At 39.5% G+C, this 19,120-nt stretch overlaps 1 protein-coding gene across 2 annotated transcripts; it reads right to left on the minus strand.

Moving 5' to 3' along the window:
- Positions 1 to 1,261: 1,261 nt before the first annotated feature.
- On the minus strand, positions 1,262 to 19,120 carry pgm1 (phosphoglucomutase 1). 2 transcript variants are annotated; one of them, XM_088598591.1, is made up of 11 exons: positions 18,784 to 19,120; positions 12,334 to 12,496; positions 9,974 to 10,120; positions 9,663 to 9,788; positions 8,390 to 8,580; positions 7,783 to 7,937; positions 5,875 to 5,990; positions 4,962 to 5,097; positions 3,568 to 3,751; positions 2,113 to 2,247; positions 1,262 to 1,514 (listed from the first exon to the last, which is right to left on the minus strand). In XM_088598591.1, exons 1-11 carry the CDS (start codon positions 19,027 to 19,029, stop codon positions 1,425 to 1,427), a joined length of 1,689 nt encoding a protein of 562 aa, XP_088454717.1. In that variant the 5' UTR covers positions 19,030 to 19,120; the 3' UTR covers positions 1,262 to 1,424. The 2 variants fall into 2 exon arrangements, with proteins under 2 accessions (XP_088454717.1, XP_088454716.1); XM_088598590.1 differs by lacking the exon at positions 18,784 to 19,120 and adding an exon at positions 14,173 to 14,488.

Here is a 19,120-nt window from a genome sequence, read left to right on the forward strand (position 1 = left end):
TCATCTGGAATTTGTAGTACAAGGAAAAAAGTGTTGGTGTTGTTTTTGTATGGGACACAAAACTGGTAACACGGATTGCTTTTGTCATGGGGGCTAATGATATAAAATGATCTAGCTGTTTTAACACTTTTGACTGGGCTGCCTTGAGGCCCTACTGCACAATAGCCAGTAGTATCTTGGCTGAAGCCTATGTATCATTCATTGAAGATGCAAGAAGATTTTTTGAATCTGTTAATTTGGAAGAACACAATAAACCCTTCAATTTACAAATCACTTGTGCCACTATCACATCAATAAGTAGCTCAGCAATCTCAAATTGATGAGGATTAGCTTTCAGGACTCAATTCATTTCAACTGTTAACTTAATATTCATAACAAGGTATCAGAAATGTAGAAAACCTAAAACCAAATGCTCTAGCGTCTGCCCCCATGTTGATCTAAAATATGGAAACAAGCATTTTCCTCTCAGATTTTAATTTTGGACTCTGTAGATTATGCTTTGTTAATTTATGTGGGGGGTTTGTACTGGCTTGATAAAATCCCAGAAGGATCAGGTCTCCACCTGCAGGATGGAAAATGTGGACGATGCAATCCTGTCAGTGAACTCGGCACGTCCACATTACTGCTAAATAAAACTAGCTGGAAACTCAAGGCTGAGATTGCTGTCCTTCAGGAAGAGAATCCTTCAGGTCAGAACATTAAGACAACTCGGCCTGCTCTCTGGTTTCCACCAGTTCTAGACTGGAAGTGCCCTTTTGTGTTAGCCTTCCCCTCTTTCCGGCCTCAGCAATACTATAGCGATAAAAAGTTTTGCGTTAAGTGTAGATTCCGCTATAGAGATACAAGCCTGGGCAAAAATATTTTCTGATTCTAACTGTCACTTAAGGTTTTTTTAAAAGTCCATTTATTTTATGGGGCTGTTTAATGATGACAAATGCTTGTATAATAATGCAGAGGTCTTGGTAAACTTGACATTATCACCTATTAACTCCTAACTCCGTTAACTCCTAATGTAAAACGGATATGTAAAATACACAATGTCATCAAAAAACATTCAAAACGATGTTATGTTGAAACATTGTTCATCTGTGTGCCACAATGACACTGTATGGTTTAAGCATGAAAGCTTTAAATGGATCAGAGTGATCTTCATTTCTGTTGGAAATGAACAGGAAACAAAAGTATAAAAAGCAACTTTGTGCAAATTAGAGGTTTTCCACGAGCATGCCCACTGGATACAAAAAATACAAACAACTGCTAGTACATTTTGAGTGGAATTATATTCATTTTTATTATTTTTTTTCTATTTTTCCATCGGCCATGAATCCTGCATATTTGGAAGACTAGACTCTAGGTAAAGAGACAATCTTTTTCTAGCACTTTCTTATCTTTGCAAGGCTGTATGTCCTCCATCTTGGAACGGCTCATGTGATGACAGTGGGGCCTGTACGTCCAGTCTTCTCATGAAGCTGAGAAATCTTGAGTGCTATGGTTACCAAGGGAGCCAAAATGACCTAAAAACAATCACAAAAGAAACCCTCACCTCATGTAACTTACTGGGGTTTCTTACATTAAATAATATTAGGGTCTACATCATTACTTCTTAAGATTCTGTTGGATTAAATTAAAATTTTAAATTAGTTGTAATGTAACTCATATATATGTGAAGATGTTAAAGTTTATTACTATATAAGCACATTTTTAGCAATTCAGCAATTGTATGTGTATTTTAAAGATGCATATGAAAAGAAATAGCTAATGCCCCAGCATGAGATCTGAGGAGCTTTTACAATAAAACTCAATCCCACAGTCTATGCCAATCTTTATTTTATTTGTTTTTAGATGCTATCTTTGCCTTTGAAAACCACAACTACTTCTATTGGCTACTTGTTTCTCAAATTAAAAACCAGTCGCTTGAAATACAGCTTTTAAATTTCCAACCTCTTACCCTATAGTTGTTTCAAGAAATGTATCGATGCTCTTAACATAATCTCTGTTTAGACAAGACAATAAATAAACTTACTTTCCAGGCAGTTATAACCCAATGAGACCTGTCACCTAAAAAGGAACCACTGATGATATCTTCTTAACAGGATGTCTGGGAGATCTCACCTGTGGGTCCTGGTATATCTTCTGGGGGTCCTTCTCATAGCTGTCAATGTAGAGCCTGACGGTAGCCCCAGCACTGCCTGTTCCACTGAGGCGGAAAATGACCCGGGAGCCATCTGAGAAAATGATTCTCAGACCCTAACAAAAACAAAGAGTTAGCAATGTGTTACTAGATATGTACATTAATCATAAAATGGACGTAGATTAGCTACAGCTAGGAGCTACAGTAGAACCAAGTTGACTATAAAACATATTTAACTATTTTCCTACAACCATTCCTGTAGATGTATAAATCATTTCTTAAACAATATTCAAAACCACACAGTTAGCAAAATTATACAACTGTTCCACAACAAAGGGTTTTGCACACAGGAAGAAACAGGTGTCTGCTAACCATAATGTGCCAGCAGATCTTAAAGGCAGCAGATGCGGTGGAGAAATTAGAGTTTTCTTCAGGTAGGCCAGATAGCTCATGCTCAAAGTGGAATTTAGCCAGGACATCTGGCTACAATACCCATTGTCTTTTGAAAAATACCCTGTGATTTTACAATCAAGTCATCAGGGAAATTCGTTAAACATCTCATCCGAAACAGAGCACCTCTTGCAGCAGTGTCTTGGTCACCACACTGGGAAATTCGTGGCCTAAAAGTGCCACTGCTGATCCACTAATACCATTCACACCAGCAACCTGTGAAATATCCCAACCCAGTAGTGAGCAGGCGCAGCCTGGTTCAACTTCTCAGATCTGACAAGGTATTAATACAGGTGGGTAGTTGCGTCAGCATGCGTAGGCTGCAAAGGAACAAGTAATAGGTTTATTCCATGCTGAAAAGAGAGGAGAGAAAACACATCATTTCTGCCGTGGAGCCTTCTTCAAGCTGGGAGAGAGGAGGGGCGGGAGGCGGGAGCAGGGGACTGACAGAGTGGCCAATCAGGTAGTGTGAAGTCAGGATAGGTAAACAGAGGTGTGAAATGAAAACAACAATGAATAGAGCGAATTTAGAAGAAAATTTGTCCGTCGTTGAGAGAAGGAGGAAGGTGTGATCCTAGCTGCAGGATAATTTTATTGTCTGTAGTCTTTCTGATGTAGGAGTTAGGAAAACCATCTTGGAGAACACAGACGGAGAGATTAGTGTGATCATGGCCATCAGAAGTGAAATGAGCAACAATAGGCTTGGAGAAATCTTTAATCTTCACAGCCCTAACATGTTCTCTGAAGTGGTCTCCGAGTCTCCTTCCTGTTTCTCCAATGAACTGTAGATGGCTGGGCAATTACTGCAAGAGATACAGTAAATGAGGCTGCTGGAGGTACAAGATGTCACCTGAATGATAAGGAATTGTCCTGAGGGGCCTCAGGAGGTGTTAATACTGCGGTCAAGATCCATATAAAATATGAATCAGACAGCCTTATAACCTTCAAGTGGTACAGCTTGTTCTCTCTGGCCAAAGCAGTCTCACCTGGTTTCTAGAGATGCTTCCATCCACAGAGTCACTGTACTCAAAGTTATCCGCTCTCTCCACGGTGTAGGTCTTGTCTCCCACAGAGAACTTCTGACCAATGAAGGCCCGGTCGAGCATCATGGCCTCCAGGTCCTTCATCATCTTACTGGCACTGTCAGAGTCTACCTCCTCATAGTCATATCTATGGATGGAGGCGTGAATGTACAGATTTAATTCCATGTAAAAGAATGTAATGTGGTACTATGCAGACATTATTACCTGAAATGAAAACCACCATTGGTTCCCTTGCTGGCACCATACATTTCTCTTCAACCTTCTTAAAACAACAGATTAAGCAATACCTTCTAGATATTTTGCAACCAGTTGGTTAGAGGAAATTTATGTAAAACACCTGATTTTGGTCAAATTTTAAGTAATGTAGAAAAGTGTAGATAAAATGGTTTGAAGTAATCAAAATTGTACATATTTACAATATTTTGGATGTATAGCTAATTGTAAACCAATAATTAAATTAAACCTAGCTCTGTGTGCTCTTCATTTGAATGGCTGATAAAATATAAAAATGCTAGTTTCAGCTTCTTTCAATTTATCAACGGCAGCCTCCACCTCTGCAAAGTCACTGTAGTTTCCAGGGCAGCCACCAGAGGGTAGTAAAGTCACAGACCTGAAAATGCTTAAAATGATTCCAGGGAATAGGTCTCCAACCCTGGTCGCTGGGAGCCCCAGTTTAGCAGGATTCATAGGTCACCTTTAAACGATCACTTTCTAAAGACATGGAGCAATTTAACTATGAGAAATTAAAAAAGCGGTATGCCAAATAATTTAGAAATCACCTGATACCATAAAAATAATATCCATCAGCCCTCAACAACCAGTGTTCCCTTCTGTGAAAAATTACTTAACTGATCAACTGCAAGAAATTTTTCAATACAAAATATTGAATAACAAGGGATTTGGGGTAACCTATAAGAACAACGGGACTGGGGAAATGCAGACCCTGGGTAATACGGACTTGAAATGACATGTATAGCAGGACAAGTCTATGCATAATAAATCAAAAAGAATGATACAATGTTCTAGTCTTGCAGTACTTCAAAACTACAGGACTCTTTTCTCACCATCTTACAAGTGTAAGTCCTACTGCATCTTTATTTCTTTGAAAAAAACTATTTTTCCCTGTAAACATATAGAAATGCTACAAACACAGTGACTTTTTTATACTACATTTTCAGAATGAATCAGTCTGACATGCATTTGAAGGTTTCAACTTTTAAGCTAGGCTATAGCTTGTGAAGGACGTATAAACAAATGTTGTGGCCGATAAACCCTTTCTGACACAGGTCCATTGGGCCTGCTGTAAACCCAGATCCAGCACAGCCCAGCCTTCTCACCTGGTGAAGAAGTTCCTCCCGTATTTCTGCCAGTGCTCCTTCAGGATGTCCTCCACGCTCTGCTTTCGTGCGGCAATGATGGACAGCCAAGCGAGCACCGCCCACAGCCCATCCTTCTCTCGGATATGGTCGGAGCCTGTCACAAACGAAGGAAGGCAGTTACGACCATGAGGACGGGAGTCATACACTTTCTCTGCATAGCCTGCGCAAAAATGGGATCGATACTTCGATTAGCCAGCAGCTTTATCACCTTGCTGCTCACAACTCGAAACCCACTGCAGCTCAGCAGGAGTGAACCTGGCTAGTGCCTGGATGGGAGACCTCCTGGAAAAGCTAAGGTTGCTGCTGGAAGAGGTGTTAAGAGGGGCCAGAAGGGGGTGCTCACCCCGCGGTCTGTGTGGTCCTAGTGCCCCCGGTATAGTGACGGGGACACTATACTGTAAAAAGGCGCCGTCCTTCAGATGAGATGTAAAACCGAGGTCCTGACTCTCTGTGGTCATTAAAAATCCCAGGGCGTTTCTTGAAAAGTAGGGGTGTAACCCCGGTGTCCTGGCCAAATTTCCCCCTGGCTGTTACCAATTTTGATCTCCTAATAATCCCCATCTATGAATTGGCTTCATTACTCTGTTCTCCTCCCCACTGATAGCTGGTGTGTGATGAGCGTTCTGACGTACTGGCTGTCGCTGCACAATCCAGGTAAGTGCTGCACATTGGTGGTGCTGGATGGGAGTCCCCATTACCTGTAAAGCGCTTTGAGAGGAGTACCCAGAAAAGTGCTATATAAGTGAAAGGATTATATAAGTGCATTCGTATTCTTAGTGATTTGACCAAGTTTTATGCTCATCTATTCAGGTGAGGAGTTCGCTTTGCTCCTCTAAAGAAAAAAGGCAAGCTGAAACTCAGCAACACTCACCAGTTCCAAAACTCTCCTCTCCACAGAGAGACAACTTGTTCGCATCCATCAAGTTTCCAAAAAACTTCCAACCAGTGGGAGTCTCGTATAGCGTGATTTTGGTAGCTTTTGCGACGCTGAAACAGAAAGGGAAATAAAAACACATACTGTTCACACCTAAACAATACAACACAGCAACAGAAGGTTAAAATGACTCGTAAGTCTTTAAAAATAAAAGCTGACTACTGAAAGTAGGAGTCTACAAGTAACCTATCCAGTTCCATAATATAGGGAAAACTATATATGGAATATTTCTTAAGTCAAATTCCTTGAGTATTTTTAATCTCCAAGCAGTTACTCATATTTTTGGTTGTTTAGGTTTATCTGACTTGTTGCTACAGTGTGATGAAACAACACACAAAAAGCAAAGTCTGCTCCTTACTGCCTAAAAACAAGTTCCAGTCCTACACAAAGCGAAGGTATGCTGAATTAATTTGCTGCAAGGTGCCAATGCATTATGCCTTTCTCAAGGTATTTAACGACAGTCTCAAAACATTCGGACCTCCGTTTTAAATATCCACAACCATATCTGAAAACCCTCATTGTTCTAGAATGTTGCACCTTCTTGATCAAGTCTCCAATTCGAAACGAAACCACATCATATATAATACAGTGCAGGCCTTGGCTTTCACCCTGTTCTCTTGATAGCACTGAATCTGCATTTCCTGTGCACGTTTCTTACAAACCAAGGAAGGTTTCATTGCAGGTTAATTATACCATCTATTCTTAAGATACCAGATTGTTTAGTGAAAGGTTATTATAGAGGTCAGGGATTCAGATTTAATCCCAAATGCTGGTAAATCTATGTTAATAATCTCCCTCCAGGATGTCACATACTAAACTTACATTTCAAATGCAAGTCCTGACATTTTGGTTTTTCGGGCCTATGTGCTGGGGTGCACCTGGCCAGAGCCCAGTCTATCATTAGCCTTCCTGGCAGGGAATGCTGGTATCGAAGAAAGTGCAATCCTATTTTAGGCTTCAGAAACATATGCAGCCTGAACAAACAGAGGAGCAGCTGCTCAGGTGGGGCTCAGAGCGCAAGAGCAGGGGGAAGCACTTTTTAAGAAAATGAAAGCAGTCCAATTTTGCTTCTCTCGCTTCGATCTCGTGCCACATTTTTTTCGGACTCTGTCCTTTGAGGTTGCACGTGCCGAGATGACATTTCTTGAGGCCAGCAGGGAACCTACGAGAACACTTAGGGTTGTTGTCCTTCTGCTGAATGTAATCAGGGTTTGGTGCTCTGCTTCAGAATCCACAAGGATAAAAGATCATCTCTATCCAGTCTAACTGTGTATCCTGCCAGAGGAATGAGTCACTGGGGGAAGATACTCAGACAAATGTTCCTCTCTGGCCCATCACAGTCAGCATTATTTTGTAACTGTCCCAAGATAATGCTTAACCTTTGCAGGACAATTTAAGGGTGGAGAGTGATATTAAGAGATACTGTATGTTGAAGTACAGGGCTATTTTAGGGCCTCTATATGCAACAAGAAGTTAAAACAGCCTATTAAACACAGAGTATTTAAAGACAGCAACTGATAACAGAGGTCTCTTCTGTTCTTATGACTTATCAATATCTCTGTAAAAACAATAACATCCATAAACAAGGATCTCTAATAATAGGCTGTATATTGGACATTAGAATTGGGGAAAATTTTGTCTTTTACCCAGTTATAGGTCCAGAGGTTTAACACAGTTTTGAAAAGGCAGAGACACATGCAGTGCAAGCAGCAAACTGGTTTCAAGACTAATGCAAACAAACTGGGACATGAATGCTTGGCAAAGTGGCTTTATTCCAATTTGTATTTCTATTTTTCCTATCACCACACAAGCCGGCAGGCTCTCAGGAAATTGGACCAGACATACTTGTCCAGGGCTCCACTGGTTGGCATACTCCGGGCGAAGCCCCTCACTCCAGTGTGCTGGAAGTAAGGAATACTGAAAATATTGGCAGCAATCACAGCCACAGAATCGGAGGGATTCACAAAAAAGCCGTGCTTCCCAAGAACCATATTACGATCCTGGAAGAGAGAGAGTTATATGATGACTTTTTAGCCTCCAATACTTTAAGATGGCCACCATTACCAATATTCCATGACATTCTCGTTATATGTCAGAGCCCTCACCATGTAGCAACTCGGCAAAAACAACAATATGTGGGATGAACAATTGCTTGTGCCTTTTAAAGGTGTCAAAGGGTTTGTCATCTACACAGTTAATTTTCCACAATAAAACACACATTCATAATTGAACAAACATTAAAGACGAAAACGAACTGAAACACAGTGTCCGACCTGCTGGCTAGAATTTCATTGCTTTCAGTGAGGCTATATTAAAGTGCTAAAATGACAGTTTTAGCTGCACCAGTAGAGAAAATAAATGGCTCCCTCTTGCTCCTTGACCCGTTGGGATATAAAAGAGCTTTTCTCTTAGTCCCTTGTAAGAAATAAAAGTTAATAGCCCAGAAACTTACACCATCTCCATCAAAAGCAGCACCAAAGTCATATTCGCCCCCCTTCATGGTCTCTACAAGGTCAGCTGCATAGGTCAGATTGGGGTCAGGGTGGTGGCCACCGAAGTCCTCCAGGGGGACACAGTTGACAGCCGAGTTGGCCGGAGAACCCAGCTCCTCACAAAGGATTTTCTTCACATACGGTCCCACAACTAGTTAATCAGACAGGAGTTCTGCGTTAAGCAGGTTAGTGTGAAGGCACTGTCAAGTGTAGGTGTTAATGCAACTAGGCTGCCTAATGATCAGAAACGTGGCCAGATGGCTTAACATCTGTCCTTCTCTCTGGAAGATCTGTAGCTTTAGGTGTGAGTGGAGACAGGGCTACTCATGTGCAGGTCTGCTTTTAGCAGACAAGAAATAAAGCCCAGATTCATAACCGCAGTATTAGAACCATGCTCAAGCCACCTAGTCCACACTCTTTGGATTAGGGTGTCGGAACAAAATGGGACCAAAATCTAACCAGTGCTCCTGTTCTGTGCACATCTCAAGTCCAAGAGTGTTAATGTAAAAAAAATAGGATTATGGTTCAGTCTGAAGCTAAGCATCTGTTGGCTAAGGCATTATGAGCAGAAGGAATTAAATCCCTAAGATGTAATGTGCAGAGCCAGCCTTCAGTTTAAAACGCCACCCTCTTTTCCTGTATGTATGTTTTACATTGTGCTATTTCAGGGTCAGATGAATAACCCTCTTTAAAATGCCACACATTTTCAGGATCCACTGATGCAGCAGGAAAGACACTTGCTAACTGCCTGTAGTCAAACCAGCTTTTGATTTCAAAGTTATCTCAAGAAGTGTTCCTTACAGGCATGCTAACAGCTTGAAGCAAGAAACATTATATGGGCTTCAGAAAGTTATCATATGCAAACTGTTACCTCAGCTCCCTTCTCCAAACTGACAACATCATTTGGTCAATTAGAATTCAGTCCTGACTGTAGCTGCAAGTAAACTCCAAAAGCGACTTGTTTGAACTTTATACAATTCTATGTTAAGAGGTACTTTGAAGATGAACTGCTTTACAACCCACTGTGCCTGGTATTAACAGCTGGTAGGATGAGAGCAATTTTTTAAAACCTTTTATTATTTCAAATGAACAAAAAAAAAGGCTGTCTAGCCTGTTTTCGGTAAGTTCTGGTCTTGGAACATCAACGTAGGTCTCGGCATCTCTTGAAATTAAAAGACTATTGCAAAGTTTTCCATTTAGAGAACTGTGACTAAAGAAAAAAAAACTCATTACCTCCATGCATGGCATCTATCCGGATCTTGAGCTGATTCTGACCCGAAAGTAGCTCTTTCAGAGCTGCAAAGTCGAAAATGTTCCTCAGCATATTAGCATAGGATTCGACAGAGTCAATGATTTCCACTGCAAAACACAGAGAAGCAAGAAAACAGCTTCACCTATCAGCTTCAAAGTAGTACTGTAATGGCTTATGGTATAAAAAAACAGGTACATCAGTTATAATCACAGCCGATCTTTTTCCACCCAAAAGGGATCAAGCATGCTCTAGGACCAAAAGGTGAAGAATCGAACAAAATATACTCTCTTACCTGTAAAGGGTTTGAACTTGTTTTCGAGGTCAAACTGCTGCTTCCCAATGGTGGTTAGATCAACCTTCAGGTCAGGGCAGATGGCATACTCTTCAATAGTTTTACTAATCTGGAAGATTTTGTCTGTGACAGCTTCTGGAGCTGGGCCTGTGACGAAACAAACGGAAGAAAATTGATTTAGTGTCTGACATACTCCTTTTGTCACGTAGGCCCTGGGTTAATTCTTCATGATGTCAAATGATAGTCCAAACACTTCGAAACCCCATAACCTTTTAACACTGGTTTTCTGCAATCTAGCAAACAAAGCCTCTGCAAAAGAGTAATTAAAAAGATAACCACCTAAATAAACCCCAAATTAATTAAGCAATTGCCTGCAGAACTCTGAATTGTGTTTTCCAGAAAATATCCTACAAAAATCATCTGATAGTGACTAACTACCCAAATCATTTCAGTCAGCCATTAACAAATAAAGCTGAATCTACTTCAGCTTTTCAAAACAATGTGTAGCCAAAATAATGGTTTGGAGTAGATTTGCTAAGAGATGCCATTTATTACATATGGCCTCATTTAAATTTAGATTTGACAGTCAGATTGACAAAGCCTGGTGACGAAATTCCATCTCTGTGCCAGACTGCACATGCAGTATACCATTTAACTACAGCAGTGGTCCAAACATTGAAAATTCTGCAATATTTCAGATCATGGTTTATATCAGGTAGCTACAACGTTAATACGTCATTAATGTCACGTACATCTTTTAACACCTGGTATCGCTTATTTCACTCATATATGGATCTGCTCAGTAAACAACAGTAAACAACAATGAGGAATAGATGTCTGTGAGAAACATCCATGTGTAAATCACCAATTTTAAAAAAAGCAGACCTCAGTCCTTCTTAGGTTCTTTGTAAGAAGGAACAAATGAATGCAAGTATTTCTAACTGTGCAGAAATCAGCTTAAAGAAATCCGAGCCCCTTCAAAACTGAGTAACAACTGAAAAATGCCAACTAGCCCCTGATAAATTGGGTTTTCTTCTATTTATTAAAAAATTCAAGCTGTGCCTGCAGAGATGATCTCACCAACTCAAGTCTCGCTTCATCATGGCTGTTATTTCTAGCCTGAGGTCACTTGACACTATTGACATCTCAGTGTCTAGCTCATTGACTACTACAAATGATTAACTACTCTATTTCACAGTGCAAGGCTCTATAGGATGCCAACATTCTTACTGTTAGTTTTATGAATGGTACAAACCCCTTCTCTGAAACCAAACCAAAATATATTTTTCCCCACTTTTGTGACAGGGTAATCTGAATTTGAACTCACACAAAATTCCCCCTTTATTTTTTTAAATAAATGTCATATGTCAAATGAGATGGTAAATGCAATGAGTATTATACAGCAAATTCACACAGGAAAGCTCATTCTAAATTTCCATATTAGAAGTTGTTTTTCTCTCTACAAACATTTCTTTGTAATTGACCACGTTCTTCTTAAGAAGTAATTTTACCTTGTATATAGACAAAAAGAAGTAAATAGAAGGTGTAAAATGAGCTAGATATTTAGCATTAATATCAAAAAGTTAAATAATATGCTTGAATTGTCCTTTTATACTGTTGCTAAGCAAAAAGGCATATGAGCAAAGGCAAATAGTCACTATATTATATACTTGATAAAAGGTAAATGCTGAAATTCTTCCTCACATACTCTCCAAATAAGCAACAATGGCAATACTAAAGCCTGTACAAGATTAAAAAGTTAGCATAACTTTTTACTCCAGCACTTTGAGAAAACAGATGTAGATTCTTCTTTGAAAAGAGGTGGCACAGAGTAGAATTAAGTAAAGGACTGTTTTTTACTGTTTATTTCAGTTACAAATTAACTTACTTAACTTACAATTGACTTACAAATTACTCTTACTCTATTCAACATTAAAGTAATTTGGGAGTTTGTTTGATTCAATAAGTCAGTAAACCCTGAAACCCTCTTTAAGTTCACTTGATGTAAAAAAAAAATCTGCGATACTTTGTGTCAGTATTGTCGGCCTGCAAACCTTCCCACCTGTCATATGAAAATATCTTTAGGTAAGAACATAAGAATAATTACAAACAAGAAGAACCCATTATGCACTGCTAGCCTGTTTGATAGCGAATAGCTATTTGATCCAAGGATCACAACCAGCTGTTTCCTGAAGGAAGCCAGGGTATCATCTTCAATAACATAGCCTGGTAGCTTGTTCCATACTCCCACAACACGTTGGGTGTAGAGGTACCTCCTGTTGTCAGTTTAAATGGAAAATGAATGTAACATTAGAGGGTAGAGTGACCAAGTCTGTACAAGTTCTAAAATCCAAGCTCACCTCCATTGGAAATGTTGAATTTAATACCAAAGTCTCCATTGGGTCCACCTGGGTTGTGGCTGGCTGTCAGAATAATGCCTCCAATGGCTTTGATTTTCCTAATAATACAGGACACTGCTGGGGTGGAAAGGATCCCATTTTGTCCAATTACCAAACGACCAATCTGCAATAAGAGACAGAAACACAGGTTACACCCGAGAGCAGACAGCACGAGTTCTGAAAGGAACTAATTTGTCTTCCTTGGACAATACTGCGACTCACATTGACGGAAAGTGAAAACAAAAGGAAAAACAAGACCCTATATACACCCCAAAAAGACTGTCTTCAGCATCTTCAGGCACCTTATACCATCAATGCCCAATTAAAAACCTATATGAAGCACAATATTACTTGTTAAAATCACTCCTCATTCTTATTATCTTTGCATTCCTACTCTTACATTCTTATTCTAGTTTTGCGGAACCTTGACTATTCTTCTTTTACAAATTATGATTAAAGTGATGAGGCGCCTCTGTCAATGTACAAGGTTTCAAAAGTTCACATCTTATCTGGAGAATATGACATCAATGGATTTCTTTTAATAGTAATTATCCCACTTTAAAATGACCAGATTTACACCAAACACCATAACGAAATTCTTCACATCTGTGCTTCCAAAAGCAAATCTTTGCTGATATCGGATGTGCATCTCCATCCAGAGAATGATTATCGCCCCTGCTTCCACCAGCACTGGTATTTCCTCACTATGCAATGGAGACAGCAGCTGCCCAATTATTTACCCAGGTAGAATGCAATTATTACACTCTTCCCCTTTTTAACTGGCTTTTCATTTCTTCCTAAACACTTTTGAAACACATATTACACTGCTTCTAATTTCCAACAACAGCAACACTTTTTCAAATCCTAACTTGAAATGAAAAAAATATTACTTGGAGTGACCTATTATTGCAAGTCATAGTTTGAGAAAAGAAGGGTAAGGAACAGAGCAGGTGAATGCATGTAAAAATAACACCGATAAAAGTAAGATGCTGTCTAAGAAGACTCCAGTCAACCAGGCTCATAGGTAAGATCCTTGTTTAACCACAATGTACAGTATGGTGCTGTCACAGCTTTATGTAGTAAAGATTAACATTATCAGGTTCTTCAAAGAGTGTCTGATCTGATCAGCATCATATAGACGATCTGTGAAATCTTATACACTAAACCCAGTTTTTAATTCCATAATTAAAATGGAATTTTAATTCCATAGTTTGCCAGGCAAACTTAATTTCCAATGCAACACTCTTGCATTAACTGAATTAGTATTACTAGGATTATGTTTGTCTGTAAAAAATTATTAAAGTCTTCAAATGTGCTGGGTATTTTGTGAATATCTTATTCACTCTTTTAAGAATTCTGACTGAATACAACTGCACTTTCTGTTTCACTCTGGTGTTTTTCATAGTCACGTCCCACTAGTTTTCAGGAATGTTTTATTTCCGATACCATTTTCCTGGTGTGTCATACTCAAAGAGGAAAACAAAGAATGCACATCCCGGACTAACGAAATGCATCCCAATGGACGCTGAAAAAAAAAAAGTGAAAAAAGCTGGAGACTGTCAACTCTCAATTATAATTTAGTTGTAAAACCACATTTATATATGGCAGTGTCTGATGAATTATACTGGAGTTCAGAGTGTGCTTCCTGCTTTTTTAAAGGCTTTGTACTATTATCAAAGATATATTGATGCTTTAACAAGTAAAGCTGTTATTTACACAAAAATGAATCCATGCTAAAACAGAGACATAAAAGCATGCATTCAAATGACTAACTTAAACAGCCACTGAGGCAATACTGACCCCATTTGCAGCAGCCATTCGCACAATGGTTTCTATAGCCATTTTATTAAAATAGCGGCCATCCCCTCCTACAACCACAGTGGATCCCTGCCGGTCTCTTAAATCAATGGAAAAAAATATGCTCTGGACAAAATTCTGCAAGTAGTTTTTCTTGGTCTCAAAAACGTAGGTCTTCTTTCTCAATCCACTGGTTCCGGGCTTCTGGTCACTGTATGGAACGGTCGGCAATGTCAAAATTTGCAAAGGGCTGTCATCCATCATCAGAAAAGTCATAAAAAAGGGGAAACTTTTGATTGAAACTCTGGACTGAGAAGGTGGAATAGATGAAGGCTAATGGCTGGCTGAGTATTCAAAGTTCAGGCGAAGTAGTCAAGCGCCCAAAAATAACTCCCTGGACCCTCTCTGAGAGGCAGACTCTGTAACTGAAGAAGCTTCCCTGCACTTGTCCAGGGGGATCACTGTCAGAGACGGAGATTGAAGCAAATCATTGAGAAAACAGGCAATTTTGCTTCCTTTAGAAATAACAGGGAAAAAAATTCAAATCCAATAGTGGATGTCTTTGTCCAACCAGGGAAAACAATGGTGAGGACTTTCAACCACAGTAAATCCAGCTCACAGACAACTAGGCTGGGAAATTGATTTACGATAGCTGTTCTGTGCCGCTCGAAACATTTCAAGCAGTAGAGGGACAGCCTCATTCTATAAAGTAGGGCTGAGCTGTAAATGGTGGCCCATGATTACCTGTCGATCAACTTGGCTTTGACCGCTTCACTCTTAAAGCAGAAAAAACAGAAATGGTATTCTAGAGCAGACCGAATATGGGAAGGACTGGAGATGCATTTATGCACAGTAAGTTACGTATTTTGTAATACATCAACTCAAATAAATCCATGCTTTTAGCCAGCTCTTTATATAATGAAAATAGCGCTGAAAAATATGGCATGTGATTGTTTTGCAAAACGACTTGAAAACTTAGCCGTTTTACTAAACTTTATTTTTTGAAACAGTTTCAGACTCTGAGGCTTCTTTAGCCTTTGGTATAATATTAATCCCACAGGCTAATAAATTATGAAGTAGACAGTTGCCAAAAAGGAGCAGAAAATTATTTCAAACGTATTCCAATATATATATATATAAAAGCAATAAACACAGGACAGGGCAATTAGACATCTTACTGAACAAACCTTATCTGAAGTGGAATGCAAGAACATTTAAGAGAAAGGAACACAACATGCCTTGTATCTTTTAGCCTTAATTACACACCGAATGTTCAAAATAATGCTTTTAGTATTAAGGCTTATGGCATTTAATTAACCATTTCAAACCACATAAATATATAAACTACAGTACAGTGCTGCATATAAAACAGGAGAATACAAGGGTACAATGCATGTACTATGTAAAATGGAATAAAGTAAGACTTAAAACTTTCTAAAGCATAAGGACTATCCTTGTGTCTGTCACTTTTTTTTCCACTTGCGAAAAACAGTGGCTGCTCAGCACCTTTCATTTTGACTTGTGAAAGCTTGCACAAGGATTCCCTCTAGAGGTGAAATGTGGCTTTGTTAAGCATTTTAGTGAGCAAGTGGCCTACTCCTCTTCACAGAAAATCTCAAGGAATAAATCAAAATCTTTCCAAAGGCAGTTATCTTCTGTGGGGAAACCCATTCACACAGTGCAGCGTTTTCCATACAAAAATGGGCAATGCACCCGGTAAACACAGGAGATTTGGCTTCGTATTTTTGTGCATGTGTAGTTAATTCCCAGCTAGATATCTCAGGAGGTAAAATGTCAAAGGTACCGAATTCAGTCGTGGTACTCCTTACTGTTAAGATCACTAAGCCCACTTAGCAAAAATCATTCGCCTCGAAAATCAATTAAACAACTATCACATTGGTTTATAACTTATCTTCATTGAAACTGTCCTTTAACAGAAAAGCATACACAAAGTTAATTCTAAGATTCCATTTAAAAATCCACTGTATGCATACAAATATTAATCAAGGCCATAAAATAGTAAAAGGTGTCAGAAATAAAAAAGAACATAAACTTGTTTTGCCTTGGACCTTACAGGTGGTCCCAAGCAATAAATATTGTATGTGGAGCTTTGAAACAGGGTTTAGGTAATTCACGTACTCATACTTTAGGCCTAGGACATATATCGACACACAATATGATACAATGCAAAAAAAAAAGGACACCAAACTGAAATGCACCCGGTAAACAGAGAAATAATTTATTTTGCCAACATGCCGTTTTAATTCAGTCATTTTAAATACAACTGCGGGCCATATCCCCCAAAAAAATAAACTAAACACTGACAGCACTTTGAATTCCCTGAATAGTTAGGCAACTCCAGTTCTGTGCTTGTTTCTGTTTTCACAGACCTTAATGGCTACATTCAGGAAATTAAGTGGATACGAAGCCAAATCTCCTGTGTTTTCCACATACAAATTTAAAGATGCTTCTAACACCTACAGGAACCCAGTACTTGAGAGCTGGCCCCTATTACTGTATCAACACTTTCTGTCCGTTATCACCCTCCTTCCATGCCTTAATACCACGTGAAAGATATATCAGGATTGTGGCACTGTGGCTAAGGATCTGCGTGTGTGGCTGGAAGGTTACCGGTTCAAATCCCATGGCCGGCAGAGGAATCCTACTCCGCTGGGCCCCTTAGCAAGGCCCTTGACCTCAGCTGCTCCAAGGCTGCCATATAAATGGCTGACCCTGCGCTCTGACCCCAAGCTTCTCTGCCTATCTGTGTGTCTCATTGAGAGCAAGTTGGGGTATGTGAAAACACAAATTCCTAATGCAAGAAATTGTATATGGCTAATAAAGTGATCTTATCTTATAAAAGATATGGAGGCATAAGGAAACAGGTTGTGCAGTTTCAGCCTGAACCCAGAAAAATAAGACAGGATGAAGGATTTTAAACTAGAGTCTTTAACTAATCAACAGAAGTGAGAGCTGGAAATCTTTATTTATCTTTAGAGTACCTATAAAGGGCAGGGGTCCCCCAACCTGGTCCTGGAGGGCCAGTGTGCCTGCAGGTTTTCTAGGTCTCTTTAAGCAAGAGCACCTGAAGAGCTGCTAAACTGGTCCAATGAGCTAATTAAAGTCATTAAGAGACCATCTGGACTGAAACTCCATGGACACTCTAGCCCTCCAGGACCGGAAATGGGGAACTCTGATGAAGCAGTATTACAACAGAAATCATTTCACAATTGTTGATTTAGAAAAAAACCTAGATTACACCAAAAGAAGATCGAAAGGAGAAAAACAAAACCACCCTAATGCACAGAGACTGTCTCATGTCAAACCTGGAATCATCTGTTCAGTTGTGATTGTAAATAAGAATAGAGTTGGTACCAAGAAGAAAAAAACCTAATGACATTAAGTCAGTCAAGGAAATGTACAAAACTACTAACACTGATAGTTTTTTCAGGGAGTCTCGTGTTGAAATGTTTCAAACCAGTGCTCCAGACTTATGTGTCAGTGTAGCTGGATCAAGGCACCTATCAGTGAAGCCTGTCCATCAAAGATGCCAAGAAGAATCTGCTCCCCCTGGCTATCCTGTCTGTATGCTGCCATTTTAGCTTCACACTCTTAAGTAGGCTGTTTTGCTTTTGAAGGGTGGCTATGCATTCTGAATAAAACAAGTCATGAAAGAGGTAGCAGTAACTGTCCATGACTAACATTTTGTTCAGTCTCCCAGTTTTGCAGACACTAAAAGTCTTCTAGGGATACTTAATATTCTTCAGACGTGGTTTAGTTTTATTTTCCCCTAGCCCACTCTGACCTTCAAAAGCAGACTTGCTGCAGCATTCGAGTAGACGGGCACACCCCCTTTTTCTCCGTCACCGAGGCAACAAGACCCGGCTGAACATGACAGTCACTTGAACTACAGTATACCTGTAGCACCGAAGCAGCATAATCTATACAGAAAACACTAAATAAAAGAATTCTTTCAAGAAACTTCCGCTTCTTCTCGCAGAGGTATTTCACAGTATTACATTACTCGTCTCGCTGCAAAATGGAATGCAGAAATTACGCAACTACAAAAGGAAGCAAGTGTCAAAAGACTTAATGTATACTATAGATGCATGGTATATAACAGACATCCTGGTATTTTTGTGCATGTGTAGTTAATTCCCAGCTAGATATCTCAGGAGGTAAAATGTCAAAGGTACCGAATTCAGTCGTGGTACTCCTTACTGTTAAGATCACTAAGCCCACTTAGCAAAAAGCATTCGCCTCGAAAATCAATTAAACAACTATCACATTGGTTTATAACTTATCTTCATTGAAACTGTCCTTTAACAGAAAAGCATACACAAAGTTAATTCTAAGATTCCATTTAAAAATCCACTGTATGCATACAAATATTAATCAAGGCCATAAAATAGTAAAAGGTGTCAGAAATAAAAAAGAACATAAACTTGTTTTGCCTTGGACCTTACAGGTGGTCCCAAGCAATAAATATTGTATGTGGAGCTTTGAAACAGGGTTTAGGTAATTCACGTACTCATACTTTAGGCCTAGGACATATATCGACACACAATATGATACAATGCAAAAAAAAAAAGGACACCAAACTGAATTTCTTACCCCGTTTGCTGCAGCAATTTGGATGATGAGCTGAATAGCTTCTTTCATGTAGAATCGCCCATCTCCTCCCACCACTAACGTGCCTTCCTGTCGTTCAGCGGGGTCAATGGTTGAAATAATACTCTGGATGAAATTTTCAGCGTAATTCTCATTTTTCTGAAATACGGTTACTCTTTTTCTGAGCCCGCTGGTTCCGGGCTTTTGATCGGTGTAAGGCTTGGTTTTGACAGTCGTTATTTTCGTCATTTTCACCCCCAAAGGTTGTCTGTGTGTTCCGTGTATAGAGTGATGCGAACTGCCCCACGTACACACTAGCTAGCTTCTTCTCGGCCGGTCA

Source organism: Lepisosteus platostomus, chromosome 11, assembly GCF_059453375.1.
Source record: "Lepisosteus platostomus isolate fLepPlt1 chromosome 11, fLepPlt1.hap1, whole genome shotgun sequence".
In the NCBI taxonomy this organism is placed as follows: Eukaryota; Metazoa; Chordata; class Actinopteri; order Semionotiformes; family Lepisosteidae; genus Lepisosteus; species Lepisosteus platostomus.

What these genes read in the sequence shown, in the direction of transcription:
- pgm1 (XM_088598590.1), bottom strand. Translation starts at nt 14,445, where the DNA reads ATGACTTTTCTGATGATGGATGACAGCCCTTTGCAAATTTTGACATTG. An exon ending in CTGCTTTTGATGGAGATGGT is followed by an intron (nt 7,938 to 8,389) that starts GTAAGTTTCTGG and finishes TCTCTCTTCCAG; the next exon opens with GATCGTAATATGGTTCTTGG. An exon ending in GAAGCATCTCTAGAAACCAG is followed by an intron (nt 2,248 to 3,567) that starts GTGAGACTGCTT and finishes TGTTTTTGTTAG; the next exon opens with GGTCTGAGAATCATTTTCTC.